The sequence below is a fragment of the Protopterus annectens genome, chromosome 1.part2 (assembly GCF_019279795.1).
Source record: "Protopterus annectens isolate FY-2018-M chromosome 1.part2, PAN1.0, whole genome shotgun sequence".
NCBI lineage: Eukaryota > Metazoa > Chordata > Ceratodontiformes > Protopteridae > Protopterus > Protopterus annectens.
This window is the reverse complement of record NC_056727.1, coordinates 472,974,877-473,001,613: the sequence shown is the minus strand read 5'-3', so window position 1 is coordinate 473,001,613 and position 26,737 is coordinate 472,974,877. Positions and strand designations below refer to the sequence as shown.

Below are 26,737 nucleotides of genomic sequence, written 5' to 3'. Positions count from 1 at the left end.
CTAAAATAGGGGCAAATCTATCCCTTCTATGCAGAGTGACTTCTTGAGTTACTTCGTCAATCATATAAATGGGGTAACCCCTTTCTAAAAGCATGTTTCTTAGTAGGTGAACTTCTTTTAAATATTCGTAGTCATCTGATGTCATCCTACTACCCCTAACCAGTTGACCTTTAACAATACTTTTCTTCTGAGCAAAGGGATGTGCACTTTGGTAGTGTAGAAATTAATTACAATATGTATCTTTCCTAAACACCTCTCATTTGAATTTTTATTTTCTTTGCCCTTTCTAATCCTTACATCTAAATATTCAATGGATTCATATCCATATTTGTAAGTAAATTTCAAAAAATTGGTGGTTAGGGATATATAGTTCACAAATTCATTGAACTTCTCCCCCCCCCGTCCAAAAAATACATATGTCCAAAAATCGACTATATAGGACCCAGTAGTCTTTATATATAGAATGAAAAATGTATTTTTGTTTCCACCATGAGAGAACCAAGTTAGCGTAAGTTGGTGCACACATTGCTCCACCTTTCTCCTGACGAAAGAACTCTCTTTCAAAATAAAGAAAATTATATTTAAGTACAATTTCCATTAAAGTAATTTATCAGGTATATATCTTTATCATTACATTTTCCACATTTCGTCAGTCCTTCCTCAAGAAATTCCAAACCTTCACAATGAGGTATTGATGAATATTTAAAGTTTTAGCATTTTTATCTTTATGTTCTAATTGTTTAGACTAAATGTATCAGGTTTTTAAAAAAGTTTTAAAAGGTTTAGCATTTCATTTTATGTATAAATGTGTACTTGCAAACTAAACCTACTTGTATCAAATGGTTTGGGGCAGCACCCTAACTAATTGTCTTTCGTAATTGAAGTTCATTGGTATTAATCAAGCAATTAGCAAGGATGAGCTGTGGTATATATTGTTGTATTTGCAAACTTGCCATTGTTCTGAGGAAGTCACGAACGAAAACGTACTGTGTACTGGTGTTTCAGCATTAATTTTATGTGTTTGCTGTGTTTCAAATTAATTTTGGTCGGGTTGAACGGCTATCCAGGTGCTTACTTCTTTTGTTTACTTTAGGAACTTGCCTACCAAGACTTGCCCTCTAACCCCAGACAGGAGCCCACCAGATCTGGAAAAGGGGAAATAGGTAAGTACCAAGGGATCGGCCATGACCCAGGATGGTTACCTGTATCATCTGAGTCCACCTGAGCCTCAACCCAACCCTGCCTCCCCAGTCTTCACCCAAAACTTGAAGGAAGCTTGTGTCCTTTTACAGCCAGCTGGAAGCGGTCACTCTGGACAAGTGGGTTTTAAGCATTATAAAAGAGGCTATTGTCTGTGGTTTCTAAAAAAGCCACATTTCAGAGGTATTACTCCAGTCTCGGTGGATGAAACACAGTGTATACCTCAGGTGCTCAGACATGCTAGAGAGACTTCTGGTGGAGAAAGGCACAGGATTTTATTCAGGTTGTCCTTTGTGACCCATCTTAGACCTTTTCCATCTAAACCAATATCTGAAATTGCCAAAGTTTAAAATGATCACCCTTCAAGGGACTGTTATATTTCATGCCTCAGTTGAGCATTTTTGACAACCCTGAATCTGAATCACACATACCTACACAGAAAAACAAAAAGTTACTAAGATTCACAGCAGGGACGCACCATTATAAATTGACAATCTCGCCCTTTTGCTTGACTAGTGTGCCCAAAGTATTCATGTCTGGCAGGGCAAAGGGAATCAAATTTTTTTCTTGTCTAGGTGATTGCCGAATGTTAGTGTGGTCTTATCATAGTGCCTTGAATCTCGCTCTAAAATGCTTCTCAGAGATGGGACTGGTGGACTGCAGGAAGAAATCCATTTGATTCCTTCCCAGAGTGTGACCTTCGTTGGAACAACTGTAGACACAATTCAGTGCAGGACCTTCCTCCTCAGGACAAGAAGAAGAAGTTTTCAGAACTATTTGCCCCACCCTCATAAAGGAGGAGAGCACTGCAAAGGAATACCTGATATTGTTAGGACACATGGCAGTATGCGAACTAATGGTGCCCTGGGCACTCCTCCTTACGAGAAAGCTTTGGTTTCTGAGAAAAAGATGGAGCTAGCATCTCCATCCTTTGGAAACCCTTATTCTCATGTTACAGTGTATCTGAAAAGAATCCAGTGTTGTCTCTTGAACAAGGGTGTGTTTTTTAAAAAGTGAATCACACTATGACACTGACAGTGGACTCCACTTACGTAGCCTGGGTAACCCTTATGAAGCATCCCCAACTTCATGTAGTTTGACAGCGAAGTATAAGGGACAGACGCATCAAAATCAAAGAAATGATTGCCTTCATTCTGGCTTCCAAAATAATTGCCCCAGCTATGTGAAAAGGAATCTTCCAAGTACAAACAGACAACACCACAGTGATGTGGTACTAAGCAGTTGAGGAGGGACTCATTCCTACTAATTGTACAGGTTAGCCATTCGAGCCTGGGAAATGGTGTTGCAGAAGGGAGTCTCTCTGAAGTAGACAAAAATCCCTTCAGACCTTATTGTGATACCAGACAAGTTGAGCTGGACAGCTGCAAACCTGAAAAAATAAATGCTTCACAGGGGCATATTTGTAGGTCTTGCAAGTGGGGTGTACCAACAAAAGACCTGTTGATCAGGAAACTGAAGTAGCTGTGCTGCAGAATGGCAACTCCTGGAGCCTGGATGATAGATGCCTTCTCTGTTGACTGGATAAATCTTTTTCTGCATACTGTCTTCCATACCACTTATCGTCAGGGAATTGACACAAGTACAGGAAGAAAAGCCAGAAATGATTCTCATAGTTGTCTTTTGGCCAAGGCAGCACTGGTTTGTGTTAGACACTGCAAGAGGAAAACATGAAGTACTGCTGCAGCAAGTAGCCCTTTTGACTTGTGGCAAGGGGTCCCTGGAACACCTCAGCCTCAATGCACTTAGTCTGATAGCTAGGATGATTTGTCTCAAATCCCATGCAGGCACAAATTTGGAGGAGACTAGGAAACCTAATAGAAGGAGCTTATTCCAGGGACCTAGACCCCAGAATGGCTAAGGTAGCACTGGTCCGGCAATACCTGTTGGATCTCTACAAATTTAGTGTTTGCATGTACTACTGTAAAGATTTATGCTTCTGCTTGTTTTACCCATGAATCTCCCGTTGTTTATTCCAGACCTTCTGTATAATAGTTTTTGAGGGGACTAATTCACATTAAGCCTCCTAGGAGACAAACTGCTCCACTGTATGACTTAAATTGTTTGTTGGAGATACTGACATATACCCCCTATGCACCAGTGTCTGTGTGCCCTATCTAGATCCTTTAATGCCAGATACTGTTCTTGATGGCAGTCAACTCTTGTGCGTGTTTTTCAGAACTACAGGCATTAATGAGCAGAAAATCCTTCTTAGAGTTTCACCAGGCTAGAGTGTCTGTCGTATGCCTAAATGGTTTACTGAAGTGACCTAGAGTCAGATCATTCAGCAACCATTGCTTTTCCCCCAAGTCACAAAATGCAGGAGACAGAGAGCTCTACATTCCCTGTATATGCACAGACAACTGAGATTTTATTTGAATAGGATGAAATAATTTAGATAAAAATTATCAGTTTGTCTGCTGTGCAAAAGGGAATAAAGGAAAACATGTAAGTAAGCAAATGCTTTCAAATGCCTTGGAAACTGTATTGCTTTTTTTTACCAGCACCATGGCAAGCAGGTGCCAGGCCCACACTATATCCCACTCTGCTGGAGTTATGTCTGCCACCACTGGTTTCCTTAGGGTGTTCTAATCAAGCCATTATAGAAGCAGCTACTTGGTCCTCTGTCCACATTTTCTTGAAGAGTTACAGCCAAAACCAGAGCAGGGCTATGTTGCAAAGACTAGTGTCTATATAATATGCCCTCCCCCTTCACTTTCACTTTGGGAATTTAACAAAAATGAAGACTGCAGCAGTGAATACTGTAAAGAACATTGTGCAGTTGTGTTAGGAGCTTATCATAAGTGTAGGTGTTGGAGTAGTTTCACTGTTGCAGTCCTTGTTCCTTCCCTTCCCCCTAAATTCTGGCTGCCTGTTTTGGGCTTAGGGTGGCAACCTAACATGTTCATCCTCTCCTTTTCTGTTGAAAACAGGCTGGCTTCTCTGTCTGATGCCTCCAAATTGGACACCCTGGGATGGATCCGACCAGTGTAGAATTGCCACCTGGTCCTCTAGGGTCAAGGAGATTTCCCCGGCTATTCTGGATCAAGAAAGTTCCCAAGATTGCATCGGTCAGTGCAACATTTGTACTACCAGCATCCAGGTACCAGAAGCAGAGCATTGGCCAAAGCACTAGTGAAGGGAAGAACTCTGCAAGACGGGGCATTTATGTTCTACCTGCATGGCCAGATATCCCAGAAGTGAAGACTGCAACAGTGAAACTACTGAAATATGTACTATTGCGTTGAGTTCCTAACACAGCTATACTGTTTGCATCGACTCTTTATTTGCCCATCAAATACTACAGTGCAATGAAAAAGCATTTGCCCCTTCCTGATTTCTTATTTTTTTGCATGTTTGTCACACTTAAATGTTTCAGATCATCAAACAAATGTAAATGTTAGACAAAGATAACCCAAGTAAACACAAAATGCAGTTTTTAAGTGATGATTTTATTTATTAAGGGAAAAAAACTATCCAAACCTAAATGGCCCTATGTGAAAAAGTAATTGCCCCCTAAACCTAATAACTGGTTGTGCCACTCTTAGCAGCAACAACTGCAATCAAGCATTTGCAATAACTGACAATGAGTCTTTCACATCGCTGTTGAGGAATTTTGGCCCACTCTTATAAGTTCATAGGTTGGTACTAGGCTATCTACCCGAAGGCATTTATAAGCCTAGCCAGAATGTGTTGGCTTTCACCACCCCCTTAGATTAGTTCCCTGTGCCTCTGTCCAGCAGAGCCACAGAAGTGATCCCCGTGGTAAACTTTCCATTTCCCATCCACACATCAAGGTTTCTTTTGAAGAGTGTTAGCAAGGAGCTCTGCCTAATGTAGATTGGGATCTTATTCCAAAGCATGGGAAGTCTCTGGGACAGGAATCTATCCCTCCAGCACGTCCTATTTATTGTTGTGGTGAGGTTTAGATCTCTAGAGCATGTGGCTCGAGGGGATAAGGTTTTCTTTAGGTGGAGCATGTCCATCAATTCTGGGTTGGACATGGCCTTGTATGTCAGGCAGAGATCACCTCTGAGTAGGCGGTATGCAACCGAGTACAACTGGAGTTTCTTCGGTTGAGCTGCCAGTGATCCTCTTGGTGAGGTACTTCTGTGGTCTTTCCAGCTGTTACAGGTGTCTTGTAAGGTACATCCCAAATGGGGCGTTGTACTCTATGATGGGTCTGATGAGTGATGAGTAAAGGGGCACAATGACCTTTTTTTGATCTGGATGCGAACCCTTTTGTGATTAGGTGGGCCACGTAGAAGGATTTTCTAACCACTTTGGCAGTGTGATTATCAGAAGTGAGATTATTATCTACTTGGGTCCCCAGATCACTTATTACGTCTTCCGTATTTAGGGGACTACCACCTATGTGGTAGTTTGTGGGTACTTTGTTTTTTCCAAAGGGGATGGCTATGGACTTTATGGCATTTAGCTTGAGGCCATGATTTTGACACCAGGTATCCGTCTCAGTGAGACCCTTTTGGAGGATGTATGTGTCAGCCAGAGAGTCAATTATAGCTCCTAGTTTGCAGTCGTCTGCAAACATGGTCAGCCATAGTCCTCCTGTGCTTGCCTGTACCTCTGTGAAGTATATGCCGAACAGGAGGGGTCCTAGGACTGAGCCCTGGGGAATGCCACTTGTAACCGATTTAGAGTCAGACCTAGCTCCCAAAACTCTTACCATGTGAGTTCTGTCCGTGAGCCAGTTGGCAACCCATTTCGTGACGTAGGGGTTTATGTTCAGGCTGGTGAGCTTGTCTGTAAAACCAGAATGGGGAATGGTGTCGAAGGCCTTAGCGAGGTCTAGATAGGCTGTGTACCACCTTTCCCTCGTCTATAGCCTTGGTAACTGCCACCATGTTTAAGAGGCATGGTCTGCCCTTAACAAAGCCAGACTGTGTAGGGTCCAGTGTTTGGAGGTTCCCAATGTCTCTTAATGAGTTCCATGATGATGCCCTCCATAGCCTTGCAGACCAAGCTAGTCAGGCTTATAGGGCGATAGTTCCCAGGGTCTGTTGTGGCTCCACCTTTGTGGAGCGGAATAACCGTTGCTGTGCGCCACTCTGAGTATGTAGCCTGTGGAGAGGCTGAACTTTGAACAGTGTGTTTAGGTGAGGGGTTAGTTCGTCTTTGAGCTTGTGTAGGACGCAGCCTGGGACACCGTCCGGTCCCATTGATGCTGTGTTTTTGGCTTTGGAGAGGGCTGTTTTAACCTGAGTGTCTGTGATTTCAGGGACTCTACATTCTTCTGGTATGGTTATGGGCCCTTTTGGGGGTGAGAGGGGGGTGACGTTTGCGCTGAACCTGTCTGCCAGGATATTGGCGATATTGGTCGGTTCAGTGTATTTTGTGCCACTCTGCACGAACTCCGAGCAGATCTGAGCATTGCCACTTAGATTCTTGACATAGCTAAAGAATGCCTTTGGTTATCTTTGGAGTCCTTGACAATTTTTCTTTAAAAGCTCACCTTGGATGATTTTATAAGGGATCGTAGTTTCTTGCTGATACTGATCAGGGATGTCTTCCCTTCTTGGGATTTTACTCTTTTCTGTACTAATTTCCTCCTTCTATTGTATAGCTTGTTTATGGCAGGAGTCCACCAGACTGGTTCCCTTTTTTTGGAGGAGTGAGTCTTGGTTTTGCTTGGGATGGCACGATCCATGCATTCTTCTAGCTGCCCATAGAATGCATTAGTAAAGGATTTTGCAGCTTGGACAGTGTTATCCTTCAGCATGGTGGCTTTGAAACTTTTCACATTGGTCTTAAGTAACGTGAAGTTTGCTTTTGAAACGTTTTTTCTTTGCAGAATTGTTTTAATTCCGCCATATTGGAGGGTTTCCGAGCATGAACCGCCTTTTTAAGGTCATGCAACAACATCTCAATTGGATTTAAGTCTGGACTTTGATGAGGCCACTCCAAAACCTTCATTTTGTTTTTTAAGCCATTCAGAGGTGGACTTGCTGGTGTGTTTTGGATCATTGTCCTGCTGCAGAACCCAAGTGTGCTTCAGCTTAAGGTCACAAACTGATGGCCGGAAATTCTTCTTCAGGATTTTTTGGTAGAGAGCAGAATTCATGGTTCCATCAATCACAGCAAGTTGTCCAGGTCCTATAGCAGCCCCAGACCATCACAGTACCACCACCATGTTTGACTGCTGGCATGATGTTCTTTTTCTGAAATGCTGTGTTACTTTTACACTAGATGTAAAGGGACCCACACCTCCCAAAAAGTTCAACTTTTGTTTAGTCAGTCCACAGAATATTTTCCCAAAAGTCTTGGAGATCATCAAGATGTTTTTGGTAAAAGCAAGACAAGCCTTTATGTTGTTTTTGGTCAGCGGTAGTTTTTGCCTTGGAACTCTGCCATGCATGCCATTTTTGCCCAGTCTCTTATGGTGGAGTCATAAACACTGACCTGAACTGAGGCAAGTGAGGCCTACAGTTCTTTAAATGTTGTTCTGGGTTCTTTTGTGATTGCTCTGGGCTCTTTTGTGACCTCTTGGATGAATCGGTGCTGCGCTCTTGGGGTAATTTTTGTCCTGGGAAGGTTCACCACTGTTCCATGTTTTCTCCATTTGTGGATAATGGCTCTCACCATGGTTTTTTGGAGTCCTCAATCTTTAGAAGTGGCTGTGTAACCTTTTCCAGACCAATAGAAGTCAATTACATCTGTTCGTGAATTTCTTTAGATCACGGCATGATTTATTCCTTTTTGGGATCTTTTGGCCTACTTCACTTTGTCTGACGGGTTCTATTTAAGTGATCTCTTGATTCAACAGGTTTGGCAGTAATCGGACCTGGATGTGGCTAGGGAAATTGAACTCAGCTTTCCCAAAAATTTGATTAACCGCAGTTACTTCATGATTTAACAAGGGGGGCAATTACTTTTTCACATAGGGCCATGTAGGTTTGGGTAGTTTATTTTTCCTTAATAAATAAAATCATCACTTAAAAACTGCATTTTGTGTTTACTTGGGTTATCTTTGTCTAATATTTAAATTTGTTTGATGATCTGAAACATTTAAGTGTGACAAACATGCAAAAAAATAAGAAATTGGGAAGGGGTAAATACTTTTTCATTGCATTGTACATGATGGTAGGACTGGGGGATATAACTGCAGATCTGAATACATGTATTTGCAGAAGTGAAGAAAATAATTTGCTTGCAGGCCTTTGTAACTACAGAGGTACAGTTGTTAGCTAGGAAATGCTTTAGCTGCAGTGACCTGGCATCCTGTCACTATAGGGAAATTAAGTATAGATCCAAACATTCAGTATATTTATCACTGAGAGTGGCTTAGCCAAAAAGCCTGGGAAAGCCCTTCATTGTGATTCAGAGACTTGTAATTGCAAATCCTGGAATTACAAAAAATAGAATGAAAATAGAGAGGAACTCTAAATGTTGAGCATCACTATTCTCCCTTTAAAGTGCAAACTCCCCACATCCCCAAACGTATATGTACCACATTAAGGATTGCTTTGCTGTAGAGAAAAATAAATACTCTTAAGAAAACAGAAATCTCAGACTTGCTATTTTCAAGTCCATATTTTCTTTCATTCAGTCTGTATATTCTGGATCTTGCAGTTAGTGTCTCAGAATATCAGAAGGTTACTGCCTGTGAAGGTACACATCCTATGTTCCCTCATATCACTGGGAAAGAAACCTTAGAGGTATTTAGCTCTCTTATTTTTCCCTTAAATGGAGCAAGACAAAAGTAGCATTTTGTGAGTCTAGAAAGAACGTTTGCTGTTTTGCACAATTGTTCTTTACAAGAGCAGAGGCAGAGGGTCCTACAAAGATTATAGATGCTTGTGTTATTAAGATAAAGGACAGAGGCAGATGCATTGAAATTGGTGAGTTACTGATTCACTAATAAAATGATAATACAAGGGGAAAGCTGTTAAGAAAAACAGACCTGATGTTATTAGAAGTTGTGGATTTCTGCAGAGCAAGTAGATTTCTTACTCTATGGTTAAATAGTCATGGGTAACATAAAAATGTGACACGAATAAAAAGGTAAAAATGAAAAACAATGTTGAGCATCTGTTTATGAATGTGAAAATGAGATCCATCTGATAATGCAAATGGAATCCATACAAATGCTTGTGTGATTTTAATTCATGCTTTTTTGTAGTAAATGTGTCTGTAAGCATGAGAGGAATTGTCCTGCATTTATATATTGTATACTCCATCTTGTAGAACTTGTGCCAGAAAAGGACCTTTTACTCAGATGTGTTGGCAAGAACAATTGTGTTTGAAAGACTATTGTGGGAGAGAAATGGGAAAATTTAAATGTGTGCTGGCATTTTAAATGTCTGCTGGCATTCTAGTGCAGTGAAATCTGAGTGTTTTGAGACATTTGAAGCATGGAGAGGAAGTATGTAAATCAGACTGTTGCCAAAATGCATAGAAAAATAGAATGTATAATTTAAAGTGGACACAAGTGCAAAGTACAATATGTTTCCTAAAGACACTGTTGAACATAGTCTGTTCTAACTGCTAGGTACTGAAGAGAGCTGTGCAGATATTAACATGTTCTGGCCACTGGGTGGAGCTATTAGGTCAGAAACTGATGCAGAAAATCAGTACAAAATTCTTTCTCTTGAAGTACATTTTCCTGCTGCTATCAATTGCTTGGTTTGTGAGACGCTGGGAATGATAAATTCAAACTGTAAAAGTAAAGAGTACATTTGTAAAGCAAGAATTCTTGCAGTCACAGATGCATCTTAGATATTGTTAAAAGTCATAGTGATAAAATATGCACATAACACTAAATCATTTTGCCTTAAAATAAACTTTATTTCATAAATAATTAAAAGAAAGCTGGTGTTTTGGAAGAAATCCGTCAAAGGTTAGCAGTACTAAGCTTCCACTTCACTTAATGGTAAAAGAAAGCAAGGGGTCAAGTATAAATTAACATGTCATTCATAATAGATGAGAACCCTTAAAAAATAGCAAAACAAAAGACTGTCCAGAGTAGGTTAGTAAATGGAAAACACTAGGTTATCAGTATATTTCACCAAGTATTTCATACTCAGTATATTGCTCATCTTTTGGCTGGAGAGTTTTTGACGCACAAAAATAAACCACTATTTCACCAAATGTAATTGTGAGATGTTTGAACATAACTGTGGATGTTGCCAGTAATACATAACAGAAATTAAGTAGTTGAAAAATCGTGATTGTGAGCCAATTTGAAGTGGAGGGCAGTGGAGCTAACTAGAGACTCATTTTAATACCCCTGTTGTGTTCTTGGAGCCTTTACATTGACGTTTTTGTTCATTTGGCCTATGCATTTGTTGGTGTAGCACCTAAAATAATAGATCACTCCCTGGTTTTAATAGGTTTGATGGTTTTCGACAAAAAATGTATGGCCATTGATGAATAACTCTGACATGTTATGGAAATGTCATGCAGTTGATTGTATCCCCAAAACATGCCTCAATGGACCAGCTAGTCTGGTTAACTTTGGTAGTTCCAATGAGATATTTTAGGCGTACAGCTCAGTATGCTCCCTAGGACATGATCCCTTATGATGATTTATCAGTAATTCTTAGAATCCTGGCAATTTCATAAACAAAGGGAAATATCATGTTGCAAAGTAAATGTATTACTTCACCATCCTAAACCATACCACATGTCACCCATTGATAACTCCTTATAAGAACTTGCCCTCCTGTGTTAGTGTGTCATCATATGGCAAGAAGAACCAGAGAACCAGAAATTACCTCCTTTGGGAATTACTCAAGGACTGTTTCTAATACCCCTGTCTACTTAGTCTGATTAATTCTGTCTGCTGTACTAAGGAACTGTTCTCATCTGAGCACAACCTTTGTGCCCAGACAAATTCAACTTAGTACAGGGTCTTAATGAGATGTTAAGGATGCTCACTAGTGGCAAAAAAATATAGCAGTGGGTTTCTTAAATATGTTAGTCTTAATACAACATCTGAATATCCAGTTTGGCTTGGGTTTAGTCTGTTAAAAAAAATCCAAGAAAATCCTGTGTACCATCCATAGTTAAAAAAAAAAAAAAATAATAATCTGTGCATCATTTGTAAACTACTGCCTTGTTAATGAACAAAAATAAAATAACTTAAATGAAGTATTTCTTCTAGAAAACTCATAGATGTTTTAGAATAATGAGGGGGGGCAAAATTTGCTCCCCCTATTTGCATACCTTTAATTTAAAAATAAATAATTATTTAAAAATGACAACAGAGGATGTTATGTAGTCCAATCTTGCCTACATTCTTACCCTTGGGTTCGGAGTCGAACCTCGGCTCCGACTCGGCCATACTCTAGCTCGAAGTCTTCAGTTGGCTCGTGGCTAAGAGGTATCCCATACTGCAACGTGCCCATCCCAGATCTCGTTTGCCGCTCGTTACGTTCAGACATGGTCTCGCTCTTGCCCATGGCGAAGTATAGTTTTTTCTTCTAAATTTAAAGAAATTGTTGACCAAAAAGCTATTTTCATAGCTATGTTGTGTGCATTGTTTCTGCTGGTTCTGTGGCCGGTTCAGTTGGCCTTGTGGTATCTCGTTCACCTCTTGTCTCCATGGGCTAGGCCCGTTTTCCAGTCAGAGGACCCTGTTCTCCCTACTGTCCAGTTGTAGTTTTTCCTATTTGTTGGTGTTTTGTTGTTTCTGTGGTGTTAGTCTCTTGTTTCCTGGGCTAGGCTTGTTTAAATTAGAGGACCTAGTCCTCCTTGTGGTTGTCCGTAGTCTAGGCCGTTTCAGTTGGAGGCTGTAGTTTCCCGCGCCCTTCTGTGTTTGGTTTTGGTGCAAGGGTGTTCCTGTGTTCCTCTGTGTGGTGTGTGGAGTTTTCTTGTCAGCATGTCTTAGGATCCCAAAGAACATAGGCCTTCGGGCTTTAAAAAGTGTGTAGAATGTAGTAACAAGATGTCATTAACTGTTGGGCACTCAGTGTGTGTGTACTGCTTGGGAGCTATTCATCTCCAAGAATCCTGCTTGTTCTGCCATGCTTTCAGTCCCCGTGTACTGCAAGAGAGGAAGAACAAGCTTATCTTAAAAGGATTACTGAAGCCTTCCTTTGAAGAAGACTTGGTGAGGTCTTCTAGTTCCAGATCCTCTCCTTCCAAACCGGACAAGAAATCAGAGAAAAAAATCTACAAAAAAATGCTCTCCGGCTCGGTCAGTTTCCTCTGAGCCACCAGAGAAAATCGCTAAAACTACTGTTACTTCTTCGGCTCTATTGGCTTTGGTGCCAACAGAAGGCAGTACACTGACTATGTCGACATTGGTTCCCAGTATCTCGGAGCCGGTGACAGATATTCTAATTCGGAGCCGGTCTCCAGTTCCTCGACTGGTTTCTCCGTCTCATAGGTCTCCCTATGTAGGGAGATCTAGATCTCTGACCTTATCCTCTAGGTCCTCTAGGACCCTCTCTGATGACGATGTCGATAGAGTGGTGCAGAAACTGCTCCAGTCATCGGTGCTGGCTAAATTGTTTTCGGTTCCGGCCCAGTCGGCCCCGGAGCCCATCCTCCCCTCCTCTTTGGCTGTTCCTCCTTCGAGCCTTTTTTGGCTTTCAGAGCCAGAGCTGTCGGTTCCATTGGATGCCGTGAGATTGGTTCCAGTAGCCCCCTCTGGCCTCTTGGCTCCGATCTCCGCTCCGACCCCATTGGCGCCGTCCACAGGATCCAGGATTCTTGGTTCACCGGTCAGACCCGAGAGGGAGGTCTCGGATCGATCTTTGGCTCCTAGCCTTCCTCTCGGTGCTTCGGCTCAGGTGAGCTTGGGTCCGACATTGGCTTCGGACCTCATCTCTTCGGCTCCGAGGGCTACTACCGTATCTTCCATGATTAGTCAACCTTCGGAGCCGGGGGGTTCAGCTTTCAAGGTCATGAGGAGCATGCTGGCCAGGTCGTCAGCTGCATCTTACGGCACCAACACTCTACCCCCTCCAGCACCGGTATCAGTCTCGGATCACCCTCTATCCATGGACAGTGGAGACCCAAGGCCTCAGGATACCTCCATGAGTGGTCGCCAACTTTCTGAGGTCTCCCTGGAGTTTTTGCCTGAGAAGCCCCCTCCAGAAAGAGAGTGTGCAAGAGGAAGCACGTTGACTCCCAAGATGAGTCTCTCATATCTGACACTGACCTCGGGGAGTCAGAAAGGACCCCCAAGTCGTCTTTTGAAGATATCGGTTTCTCAGATATCCTGGAAATCTTGAGGCAGAGAGGTGACTGGCCCTCCAAATCCCCATCTGAGGAGGAGTCTGTGTTCCTGAAGGCCTTTGGGTCTCAACCCTCCGCCTCTTGGATTTCTCCCCTGTTTGACGAGCTACTGGATCTCATTTGTCGGAAGGTGTGGGAAACTCCAGACACTGTGGAACCGGTCCCTAGGAGACCCAACAAGTTTTTGTCGGCCCCTCCAGACAAGGATTTTCTTACGAAAGGCGTTCCAGTAGATGCCATGGTGGTGGCAGCAGCCACCAAGAAGGAACTTGCTGAAACTTCATCTACCTTCCATCCGCCTAAGGAGGAGTCTAGAGCCATGGACAGGTATGGGAAGCATGTGTTTTCCTCAGCAGCCTTTACACTGCGGTCGCTGAACTATTTGTTGCATTTTACACGGCTGCAGAGAGATCTCCTAAGAGAGCTGGGAGATTCTCTACAGGGTAACGTTTCTGATGCCGTGGTTGAAAATGTCAGTGCTCAGATGTCTACCCTAAATTTCATTACCAACTCCTCCATGAGGCTGATCTCGTATGCAGCTGACGGAGCGAGCTGGGCTGCGGGTTCCAGAGTCTCTCTTAGGAGACACTTTTGGATGCGCCTGTGCAACTTCGCTGAGGCTTTCAAGTCTACTTTCACCAATGCCCCCTTTGACGGTTCATCCTTATTTGGAACCAAGGTGAAGGTCACACTCACTAGGTGCGATCAGGAAGGAAAAACCCTGTCCATTTTTCCATGCCTTCTAGACTTTACCCCAAGGGCCAGAAGGGTGGAAAAATGTGGTTCAGAAAGTTGCAGATGTTTTTTCACAATGCACAGAGTGATTCCCCCTCCAGAGGCAGGGGAGGGGGTGGATATTCAGGTAGATGCCGCCCTAGAGGCAGAGGAGGCCTGCGTAACCAGGGGGACCGCGATTCCTTTTGTGGTTCTCCCTACCAGCGCTCCTGAGGGGAGGCCCGACTGTGCGTCTCTGGAGCCAGTCAGGGGTCGCATTTCTTTATACCCAGAAGCCTGGCGAGACATCGCCCAAGACGAGTGGGTATTAGAGATAATTTCCAGAGGTTATCATATTCCCCTTCTTTCGTATCCCCCTCCAAACAAAAGAATCCCAGACGTTCCACCCAGTCACAGGGATTCCGCAACTTTAGAAGTACAAAAGTTGCTGTCAAAGGGAGCCATCCAGCCTGTCCCCGCAGACCAAGTAGGATTAGGGACTTACTCCAGATTCTTTTTGGTGCCAAAAAGAACAGGGGACCTGAGACCCATCTTGGATCTCAGCCATTTGAATCTTCATGTAGAGAAGTCCAAGTTCCGCATGGTCACGTTACAGTCAATTCTCCCATTATTAGGGTAAGATGTGTGGATATGCTCCATCGACCTCAAGGATGCTTGCTACCATATCAAGATGGACAGGGCATCCAGCAGTCACTTATGCTTCCGGCTAGGAGCCAGTCATTTTCAGTTTCGCGCCCTGCCCTTTGGTCTCACCACAACCCCCAGGGTGTTCACCAAATGCATGGCAGTGGTAACGGCTCACTTGAGACATCAGGGATTCCAAGTGCTTCCGTACCTGGACGACTGGCTCCTGTCTGACACCACCAGGCATCTACTGCTACAGACCAGGGACTCCACTATTGCGCTGTGCAAAAGTCTGGGAATTACTCTGAATTGGGAAAAGTCTGCCTTGTTGCCTTTGCAACGTGTTACCTTTTTCGCGCTGAATTAGACACGGTGCTCATGAGGGCCTTCCTACCAGAAGAGAGAGTTCAGGTTTTACTGCAGCAGGTCTACGCTTTGCTACCATTGAAGAAGGTCAAGTTAAAAGTGGTCCTCAAGTTATTAGGGACTATGGCTGCCACGATTATGCTAGTTCCTCTTGCGGGACTATACATGAGGCTTCTTCAGTGGCTGCTTTTTGCCCAATGGTCTCTACAGCATCTCCCGCTCTCCTATCTTATTCTGATTACAGACAAGTGCAAGCAGGATCTGCGCTGATGGCTTCAGACCAGCAATCTCAATGCGGGCATGCCTTTCGTTCTTCCCTCTCCAGTTACCACGGTGACCACCGATGCCTCCCAGATCGGGGGGGGGGTCATTTTCTCAGCAGGACAGTCCAAGGCATGTGGCAAGAGAATGAGATCCATTTGCCTATCAATATCTTGGAGATGAGAGTGGTGCTATTAGCGTTGCAAGTACTTCAGGGCTTTCTTCCTCATGGGACAATTGCAATCCACTCAGACAGCATATCAGTGGTATGGTATCTGAACAAACAGGGATGAACCAGGTCATATCCCCTTTGCAGAGGCGCACTTCGTGTGTGGCAGTGGGCAGTGTCTTCCTGACGCTTTCTAGTGGCAACACATATACTGGGGAAGTCCAACGTGATAGTCGACCGGCTGAGCAGAGCTATTCTGATGCCTCATGAGTGGTCCCTGAACGAACAAGTGGCGGAGCAGATTTTCCGCAGATGGGGTCAGCCTTGCTGCGACCTATTTGCCAGCTCCCTCAATGCCAAATGCAGCAGCTACTTCACCCTTATCCCCCTGAAGGGGGAGGCACCCAGGGGCACACTAGTTCATGATTGGCCCTCCGGTCTTCTCTATACCTTCCCGCCAGTCCCCCTTATAACGAAGGTTATTCAGAAAGCACAATCCTTGGGAAGCAGGATGATACTGATTGCACCACACTGGCCTCATCACATTTGGTTCCCTTTTCTCAAACCTTATCTAATGGACGATCCATGGATTCTGGACCCAGAGCCAGATCTGCTGATTCATATGTCAGGGCAGTTCCATCCCTCCATTCAGACCCTCAAATTGACAGCTTGGCTGCTCCAGTTCCGTCCCTAGTCAGGCATCACGATTTTTCCCCGGAGGTGGTTCGTATTCTGTCTTCTTCCCACAAGCCTTCTACTAGGAAGATTTATTCCAGTAAGTGGAAGAGATTCTCCATTTGGGCTCATGAAAGACAGATTGATCCCTATACATCTCCCATTCCATCAGTTTTAGAATTTCTTTCTCAACTGTTCAGCCAGGAATCAGCTGCGGCAACTATCAAAGAGCAGTTGGCAGCCATTTCTACTTTTCATGTTGCTAATGAACCCAATCTAATGACGCACAGGCTTTGTAGGGCTTTTCTGAAAGGGACTATGCTACTTCAACCTCCAGTCTTTGATCCTGTAATGCCATGGGACCTCAATTTTGTGTTACAGCGGCTTACCTCGCCTCCCTTTGAGCCCACAGCTACTTGTGACATTAAATTTTTGTCTTGGAAGACTATCTTTTTGATAGCCATCACTTCGGCTAGACGGGTCTCTGAGCTCCAAGCTTTATCGGTTCAGCCCCCTTACTTGGTATTTCACAAGGATAGGGTTTCTCTAAGACCTAATCCTTCCTTTATGCCAAAGGTTGCTTCGGTTGTCAACCTCAACCAGTCCATAGCACTGCCTGTGTTTTTCCCTGAATTCTCTAACAGGGCAGAATTTAAGTTTCATCAACTAGATATTCACAGACAATTACGTTTCTGTTTACATACAACTAAAGATATTAGAAAATCAGATCAACTCTGTCTCATTCTCAGACAATAGACTTGGGTCTCCAGTTTCTAAAGTAACTGTCCAGATGGATTTTTAGTTGCATTTCCTTCATTTCTACTTCAGATGGCAAGGAATTACCCATTAAAGTGAAGGCTCATTCTACACGATCGGTGTCTACCTCTACTGCTTTTCGGGCTAGGATGTTTATGGATGATATTTGTGCTGCAGCTACATGGGCATCGCTTCACACCTTTATTAGTCACTACAAATTGGATCTGATATCTAGAGGCAGATCTTCCTTTGGTTCCACAGTGCTCAAGAGTATTTTTCAATGAGCCACCCAAGGTTTAGGTGCTAGGGACACTGTCACAAGAGTAAGAATGTAGGCGAGATTGGACTACATAACATCAAAAGTTATGTACTCACCATAACGTTCGATGTATGTAGCCCATCTCGCCTCACATTCTTACTAACCAACCCACCTACCCCCTCCTGGAGGACCTAGAGGTTTAGTCTCTGGTTTCAGTATCCTTTTTTGTTGGGTTGGTTCTTCATTTCAGCGTGTTTGTGTGTGTGTGTATGTGAGCTTGCAGCAAACAAGATCTGGGATGGAAGCGTTGCAGTATGGGTACCTCTTAGCCACGAGCCAATTGAAGACTTCGAGCTAGAGTATGGCCGAGTCGGAGCTGAGGTTCGGCTCTAAACCCAAGGGTAAGAATGTGAGGTGAGATGGACTGCATACATCGAACATTATGGTGAGTACATAACTTCTTGATGTTATGTAATCCAATCTCGCCTACATTCTTACCCATGGGTTCGGAGCCGAACCTCGGCTCCAACTCAGCCATAATCTAGCTCGAAGTCTTCAGTTGGCTCATGGCTAAGAGGTATCCCATGCTGCAATGCACCTATTCCCCAGATCTTGTGGTCTCGCTCTTTGCCGTGGCTAAGTACAATGTTTCTACTATTTGTTCAATTTAGTAGCTCCAAAAGCTATTTTAATAGCTAGTGTGTGTGTGTTTTTACTTTTAGCAGTTTAGTGAACTTTTCTGGTATCCCGTTTTACCTGGTGTTTACGGGCTAGGCCCGTTTCAGTTAGAGGACCTAGTCCTCCCCTGGTTTTTTCCTGTTGCTCTCGTTCTGATTGTTTGCCAGTTTAATCCTCCTTGACAGCGTTATTCTTGTGGTGTGACTGTTGTTCCTCTGTTGGTTTTCCTGGGCTAGGCCCGTTTAACTTAGAGGACCTAGTCCTCCCTGTGGTTACCTCGTGGTCTCTAGGCCATTTGAGTTAGAGGCTCTAGTTTCCCGTGCTTCTTTGTTTTCTATGGTGAAAGTGCCCCTACTGTTTTTCCCCTGTGTGTATGTGTTCTTGTCTCAACATGTCCAAGGAGCCTAAAGAGCACAGGCCTTCAGGCTTCTAAAAGTGTGTTAAGTGTAACAACAAAATGTCTTTGACAGATGGGCATTCTGTATGTATGTATTGCTTGGGGGCTATTCATTTACAGGAATCCTGCTTGATCTGTGATGCTTTCAGCCCCCGCATGCTGCAAGAGAGGAAGAACAAGCTGATTTTAAGAGGATTGCTGAAACCATCTTTTGAAGAGGATTTGGAGAGATCCTCCAGTTCCAAGTCATCTCCTTTCAAATCAGATAAAACGTTGGATAAAAAATCATCTAAGAAGTGCTCTCCGGCTCTGTCATTCTCCTCTGAGCCACCGGAGAAAATTATTAAGACTACTATTGCTTCTTCGGCTCCACTGGCTTCGGGGCCGATAGAAGACAGTGCTACGATGATGTCTACATCGGCTCAGGTTTATTGGAGCCGAGGTCGGATGTGTCAGTTCGGAGCCGGTCTCCAGTTTTTCGACCGGTCTCCCCGACTCATAGGTCTCTCTCTATAGGGCGGTCTAGATCCCCGACCATGTCCTCTAGATCCTCCAAAACACTTTCTGATGTTGATAGAGTGGTGAAGAAACTGCTTTAGTTATCTGAGCTGGCTAAATTGCTTTCGGCTCCGGCCTAATCGGCTCCGGAGCCCGTTCCCCCCTTCATCTTTGGCTTTTCCTCCTCCGGACCTTTCTTCGGAGTCAGAGCTGTCAGTTCTGTCTGATGCCTCGAGATCGGCTCCAGTTGCCCCTTCTGGCATCTCTGCTCCGATCTCCGCTCTGACCCCGTCGGTGCATTCCATGGGGTCCAGGGTCCTCAGCTCGCCACTCGGAGCCGAGAGGGAGGTATTGGGTCGATCTTCCTCTGCTCCGAGCCTTCCTCTTGGTGCTTCATCTCAGGTGAGTGTGGACCCGACATTGGCTTCGTACCTTATTTCCTCGGCTCCAAGGTTGTCTTCTACGGTTAGTCAACCTTCGGAGCCAGAGGGAATCAGCTTTCGAGGTCATGAGTATGCTGGCCAGGTCGTCAGCTGCATCCTACGGTACCGACACTCTTCCCCCTCCAGCACCGATATCAGTATCAGATCACCCTCTATCTAGGGACAGCGGAGACGTAAGGCCTCAGGATACCTCCATAAGTGGTCCCCAGCTTTCTGAGACCTCACCGGGTTTTTTACCTGAGGAGCCACCCAGAAAGAGAGTGTGCAAGTGGAAGCACATTGACTCCCAAGATGAGTCACTCACATCTGACACCAACCTCGAGGAGTCAGAGGGGTCCCATAAGTCGTCTTCTGACGATATCTCTTTTTCAGATATCTTGGAAATACTGAGACGGGCGACTGGCCATCTAAAGCCCCTTCTGAGGAGGAGTCAGTGTTCCTGTAGGCCTTTGGTTCCCAACCCTCTGCCTCTTGGGTTTCTCCCCCATTCGACGAGCTCCTGGACCTCGTTTGTCGAAAGGTGTGGGAAAATCTGGACACTGTCGAACCGGTCCCTAGGAGACGCAACAAGTTTTTGTCCGCTCCCCCTGATAGAGAATTTCTTACAAAAGGCGTTCCAGCAGATGCCATGGTGGTGGCTGCAGCCACCAAGAAGGAACTTGCCGAAACCTCATCTACCGCACATCCCCCTAACAAGGAGTCCAGGGCTATGGACAGGTATGGGAAGCGTGTGTTCTCTCCATGAGGCTGATCTCATACGCAGCCGATGGAGCGAGCAGGGCTGCAGGTTGCGGAGTTTCTCTTAGGAGACACTCCTGGATGCTCCTGTGCAACTTCGCAGAGGCTTTCAAGTCTACCTTCACCAACGTGCCCTTTGATGGTTCATCCTTATTTGGAACCAAGGTGAAGGATACTCTCACTAGGTGCAAGCAGGAAGGAAAAACCCTGTCTGCCGTGGGAGTCTGTTTTTCCATGCCTTCTAGACCTTATCCCAAGGGCCAGAAGGGTGGGAAAATGTGGTTCAGAAAATCCCAGATGTTTTTTCACGATGCACAGAGTGATTCCCCCTCCAGATGCAGAGGAGGGGGTGGAAATTCAGGTAGACGCCGCCCTCGAGGCAGAGGAGGCCCGCGTAACCAGGGGGACCGCAATTCCTTTTCGTGGCTCTCTCTACCAGTGCTCCTGAGAGGAGGCCCGACTGCGTGTCTGTGGAGCCAGTCGGGGGTCGCATTTCTCTATACCCAGAAGCCTGGCGAGACATCACCCAAGACAAGTGGGTATTAGAGATAATCTCCAGAGGTTATCACATTCTCTTTCTTTCATCTCCTCCTCCAAACATAAGAATCCCAGATGTTCCACCCAGTCAAAGGGATTCCGCAATCTTAGAAGTTCAAAAGATGTTGTTAAAAGGAGCCATCCAGCCCGTCCCCTCAGAACCAAGTAGGATTAGGGACTTACTCCAGATTCTTTTTGGTGCCGAAAAGAACAGGGGACCCGAGACCCATTTTGGATCTCAGCCGTTTGAACCTTCATGTAGAGAAGTCCAAGTTCCGCATGGTCACGTTACAGTCAATTCTCCCGTTATTAGGGAAACGTGTGGATGTGCTCCATCGGACCTCAAAGATGCTTACTACCATATAAAAATGGACAGGGCATCCAGAAGTCACCTATGCTTCTGGCTGGGAGCCAGTCATTTTCAGTTTTGCGCCCTGCCCTTTGGTCTCACCACAGCCCCCAGGGTGCTCACCTAATGCATGGCAGTGGTAATGGCTCACTTGAGACGTATGGGATTCCAAGTGTTTCCATACCTGGACAACTGGCTCCAGTCTGCCACCACCAGGCATCTACTACTACAGACCAGGGACGCCACTATACTATTGCACTGTGCCAAAGTCTGGGAATCACCTTGAATTAAGAAAAGTCTGCATTGTTGCCCTCGCAGCGTGTCACCTTTATCGGCGCCGAATTAGACACAGTGCTCATGAAGGTTTTCCTGCCAGAAGAGAGAATTCAGGTTTTACAGCAACAAGTCTACACTCTACCACCATTGAAGAAGGTCAAGGCAAAAGTGGTCCTCCAGCTGTTAGGTACCATGGCAGCCACGATTATGCTAGTCCCTCTTGCAAGACTTCACATGAGGATTCTTCAGTGGCTACTTTATGCCTAGTGGTCTCTTCACCACCTTCCTCTCTCCCATCTTATTGTAATAACCAACAGGTGCAAGCAGGATCTGCACTAGTGGCTTCAGACCAGCAATCTCAACACGGGTATGCCTTTTGTTCTTCCTCCTCCAATTGCCACTGTGACCACGGATGCCTCCCAGATCAGGTGGGGGGGCATTATCTTGGCAGGACTGTCCAAGGCACGTGGCAGGAGCACGAGATCCATTTGCATATCAATGTCTTAGAGATGAGAGCGGTGCTATTAGCGTTGCAAGCACTTCACAGCTTTCTTCCTCTTGGGACAATTGCAGTCCACTCGGACAACATGTCTGTGGTCTGGTATCTGAGCAAACTGGGAGGAACCAGGTTGTATCCCCTTTGCAGAGAGGCTCTTCGAGTGTGGCAGTAGACAGTATCTTCCCAGTGCTTTCTAGTGGCAACGCACATTCCAGGAAAGTCCAACGTGATTGCCGACAGGCTGAGCAGAGCTATTCTGATGCCTCACGAGTGGTCCCTAAACGAACAGGTGGCGGAACGGATTTTCCGCAGATGGGGTCAGCCTTGCTGCGATCTATTTGCCAGCCCCCTCAATGCCAAATGCAGCAGCTACTTCACCCTTATTCCCACGGAAGGGGAAACACCTAGGGATGCTCTAGTTCATGATTGGCCCTCCGGTCTTCTCTATGCCTTCCCTCCAATTCCCCTGATAATGAAGGTTATTCAGAAAGCACAGTCTTCGGGAAGCAAAATGATACTGATTGCTCTACATTGGCCTCGTCAGATCTGGTTTCCTTTTCTTCACCCTTATCTAATGGACGAGCCGTGGATTCTGGACCCAGAGCCAGATCTGTTGACTCATGTATCAGGGCAGTTCCACCCCTCCATCCAAACCCTCAGGTTGACAGCATGGCTGCTCCAATTCCATCCCTAGTCAGACTTCACGATTTTTCACTGGAGGTGATTCATATTCTGTCTTCCTCCCACAAGCCTTCTACTAGGAAGATTTATTCCAGTAAGTGGAAGAGATTCTCCATTTGGGCTCATGAAAGACAGATTGATCCCTATACAGCTCCCATCTCTTCAATTTTAGAGTTTCTATCTCAACTGTTTAGTCAGGGATCTGCTGCAGCAACTATTAAAGTACAGTTGGCAGCCATTTCTACTTTTCATGTTGCTAATGAACCCAATCTAATGGCGCACAGACTTTGTAGGGCCTTTCTCAAAGGGACTATGCTACTTCGACCTCCAATCTTTGATCCTGTTATGCCATGGGACCTTAATTTTGTGCTACAGCAGCTTACCTCACCTCCTTTTGAGCCTGTGGCAACCTGTGACCTAAAATTTTTGTCTTGGAAGGCACTCTTTTTGATAGCCATCACTTTGGCTAGGCGGTCTCTGAACCCCAAGTTTCATCAGTCCGGCCCCCTTACTTGATATTTCACAAGTATAGGGTTTTGCTGAGACATAATCCTTCCTTTATGCCTAAGGTTGCTTCAGTGGTCAACCTCATCCAGTCTATCGAGTTGCCTGTATTTTTCCCTGAATTCTCTAACAAGGCAGAATTTAAGTTTCATCAGCTGGATGTCCACAGACAATTATGTTTCTATTTACATAGAACAAAAGATTTTAGAAAATCTGATCAACTGTTTGTCTCCTTTTCGGACAACAGACTAGGGACTTCTGTTTCCAAAGTAACTCTGTCCAGATGGATTTCTAGCTGCATTTCCTTCATCTATTTTTCAAATGAAAAGAAATTACCTTTCAAGGTAAAGGCTAACTCTACACGTTCAGTGTCTACTTCTACTGCCTTTCAGGCTAGGATGTCTATGGATGACATTTGTGCTACAGCTACTTGGGCATCTCCTCACACCTTCATTAGTCATTACAAATTGGATCTGGTATCAAGGGGCAGATCCTCATTTGGTTCCACAGTGCTCAGGAGTATTTTCCAGTGAGCCGCCCAAGGTCTAGGTGCTAGGGACGCTGTTCCATGGGTAAGAATGTAGGCGAGATTGGACTACATAACATCAAGAAGTTATGTACTCACCATAACGTTCGATGTATGTAGTCCATCTCGCCTCACATTCTTACTAGCCCACCCACCTACCCCCTCCTGGAGGACCTAGAGGTCGAGTCTCTGGTTTCAGCACTCCTTCTTGATATGTTGAGTTGGTTCTTCCTCTCAACGTGTTTCTGTGTGTGTGTGTGTGTGTGTGGATGTGAGCTCACTGCAAACAAGATCTGGGGAATAAGCGCATTGCAGCAATGGGATACCTCTTAGCCACAAGCCAGTTAAAGACTTCAAGCTAGAGTATGGCCGAGTCGGAGCCGAGGTTCAGCTCCGAACCCACGGGTAAGAATGTGAGGCGAGATGGACTACATACATCGAACGTTATGGTGAGTACATAACTTTTTTGTTTTGGTCATGGGTTTTATTTGGAAGCTTTTTGTACATATTGATACAGCTTGCATTCATTCATCCATTTACCCACATATGTGCTAAGTCAGACTACCATTTACCTTCAGGTTCATAAAAAGATACAGTCAGCATATTCACATACACGTCCAGTCAGACTCTCCTTTGTTATTTCATTCATGAAAACAAATACCTGACATTCATTAATGCAGTTGTTTCATATGTATGTATGTTCAGTGACCATCTTTCATTTTCTAGTTTATAAAAATATGGGGTAGCTCTTTATATGATTTGTAGCACTTTTTATCGATTGCTAAACAGTTGAATGAAAAGGAGCAAAACAAATTTCACCAAGAGTGAAGTTTACCTTTATCTTAACTGTTGTGCACCCCCGGATTAGGGTGTGTGTGTGTGTGTGTGTGTGTTGAGGACGGGCAGTCTGCAAAAAAAAAAAAAAAAGATAACTCCAAGGTTCAGAGAAAGTCATTTTGCTCCATTTCTTTTAGTGGTTCAGCATGTCATTAAACTGCTGTTGATCGCTTGATAATGTATTCAAAATATGCACTTAGTGTTAATTTATACACAGCTTTCATGCACATCTGTGCTAATAAATACTGTAATTTATCCCCAACCATTCTCACTTCTCTCAATTCCTTCAGTCACTTATTCATTAGGAAATGTAAAATGTAGCTAGCTGCAGCTTTTATGTGAGGATGGCCTGTAATCATCTGTTGCAAGTACCCTGCTTCTTTTTATGCATTTGGGGTATTGTAGCACCAGTTAGCAAACCACCACACTTGACTCTTATGCCTTTGAAATGCACTATTAGTAGATACGGGTGTTCAATTTATTAATTTGTCTTGTTAAACTTTTTTTTTTTGAACTACCACCCAAGGCAATTTAATTTATTGTTTGTGCAGCTGTTGGGATAGTAATGCTTTTCTCCAGTCTGTTCTTTTGGCCAGTGTTTAATGTCTGCCATTGGTAATGTCACAATGCCTCCCCTTGAGCTTCATATTTCAGCTTGCAGTACATGGAAGAATTCCAGACCAGTGTGACCCTGGTAAGGGGAGGGATTTTTTAGTGAACCACCTGCTACTCCCTCCCACACCCTCCTTTATGCTAAATGTGCACTGACATCAGTGTAACACATGCCAGATTCCATATTCCCTGAAGGTATCCATTTCTGGAACCATCCAATGCTGTGCTATATTCCAGGCTATGTCTTGTCATCTCCACCAGTGACCATAATACAGCATAAATAAACTATATCATCTTAATATCTGATCTTTAGTAAACAATGCACAATGTTTTGGTTCATGTACTGCTGCTGTTAACTGTATTGTGCAGGATATTAATTAGGACTTTGTTTATTATATCTGATTTTGGCTGCAGTTGTGCATTTTGCCTACAGTTGCTTGAAAATGTGACTTTTAATGCAGAAATTCTGTGACCATTCAGAGAAGTGATACACAGACCATTTTGGCATCTTGAGATTTTAATTAACAGTTGTTTGCCACTGCAGTCTAAATTAACACCAGGTATGTGTATTTTATTTTTTATAGTTGGAGCATATGCACTCATATCTGCATTTTGCTCCTTTCAGGTGAAAGCATGAACAGTGAAACATCAAATGGCTGTGCCAGTGATGGTGAGTCTTGCTGGCAGACCTTTGAGGAGGAACATGACACAGCACCAATGGATGGTATCACTGATCCTGATGTAACACGGCAGTGGCTTCAGCTAAGTCCTTCCGATCCTCCTCCAACGCTTGCAGGTAGTTTATTACAGGACAGAATCTACCTATTTGTATGCTTTTCATTTCTTGTTCTGTTTATTGTGTTTGATTACTTTTTTGTTGGGTGGGGGAGTAGTTGGAAAAATGTTGGGAAGCTTACCTCTGTAAAACTTTATATTGTCAGTGGAAAGCAGCAACATGCAATTAGTAATGTACGAGACTGACCGTGACCTGTGTTTGAAATGTCTGGGTGTGGTGAAAGTCTTTTAACCTAATATGGTGCTAGTTTTTCTGAATATTGTCCATCTTGAATGGACTGCACTTGAACATAGGAACTGGCAAAAAATAAATACTGACTTTGACACTGTTGCTAAAAGCTTTTTATTGACAGTTTTGGCAGTTTGTATAGCATCAAAGAATCATAGAAAATAAAAGGCATCTAGGCTATGTGGTCATTAACACCTTACCAGTATCCACCCTTAGACCTTACCTCATTTTTCAAGAAGCAATAGGCTAGTGTTGCTGGAGCTAGGAGGGATTATGAATACCTATATAATTGTCTAACTGCTCTTTGCTGGATCTGGAGTGGAAGTTTGCTCAAGATAAGGGGCACCTTTTACATGATGATTCTGCCTCTCCACTGGGATTTATTTGCTGAAGCAGGTTTAGCTTTCTCATCCTACTCTTTCCTGTAGGACAAGTGAATACAGGGACATAGCCTCCAAGCTCAGGTCTTCTAGGGCTGTGGATTTTTTTTTATAGAAACCTTTGAGGTCTCTACAGTTGCTTGATATATCTAGCAAGATACATCCCAAGGGGAGCATTTTATTTGATTATGAGCCTGATCAGTGCAGAATATAAAGGGGTAAAGATTTTGTTGGATCTGGGGGAGATACCTTTTGTGATCAGTTGTGAATTTGATTTCCTAGCCACTGCTGCAAAGTGATGCTCAAAGGAGAAGTAATTATCTGCCCATGTTCCATGGTCTCACATCTTCATTTTGAAGTGGGGTGTTATCCACATTATAAGCTGTGTTGAGGGATTGCTAATCTAATGTGACAATATTGCACTTTTTAACATTTAATTGTAGCCAATTTTTTGTACACCAGCTATTAACATGCAAGTTCAGATTGTACCT

At 44.1% G+C, this 26,737-nt stretch overlaps 1 protein-coding gene across 1 annotated transcript in view; it reads left to right on the top strand.

Moving 5' to 3' along the window:
• The window catches only part of RALGAPA2 (Ral GTPase activating protein catalytic subunit alpha 2), a 4,189,194-nt gene that overhangs the window by 1,348,342 nt on the left and 2,814,115 nt on the right, over positions 1-26,737 (top strand). The window contains exon 20 of the mRNA XM_044060158.1: positions 25,468-25,638. Coding sequence (XP_043916093.1) covers positions 25,468-25,638 — 171 coding nt within the window. The remainder of the gene's footprint in view (positions 1-25,467; positions 25,639-26,737) is intronic.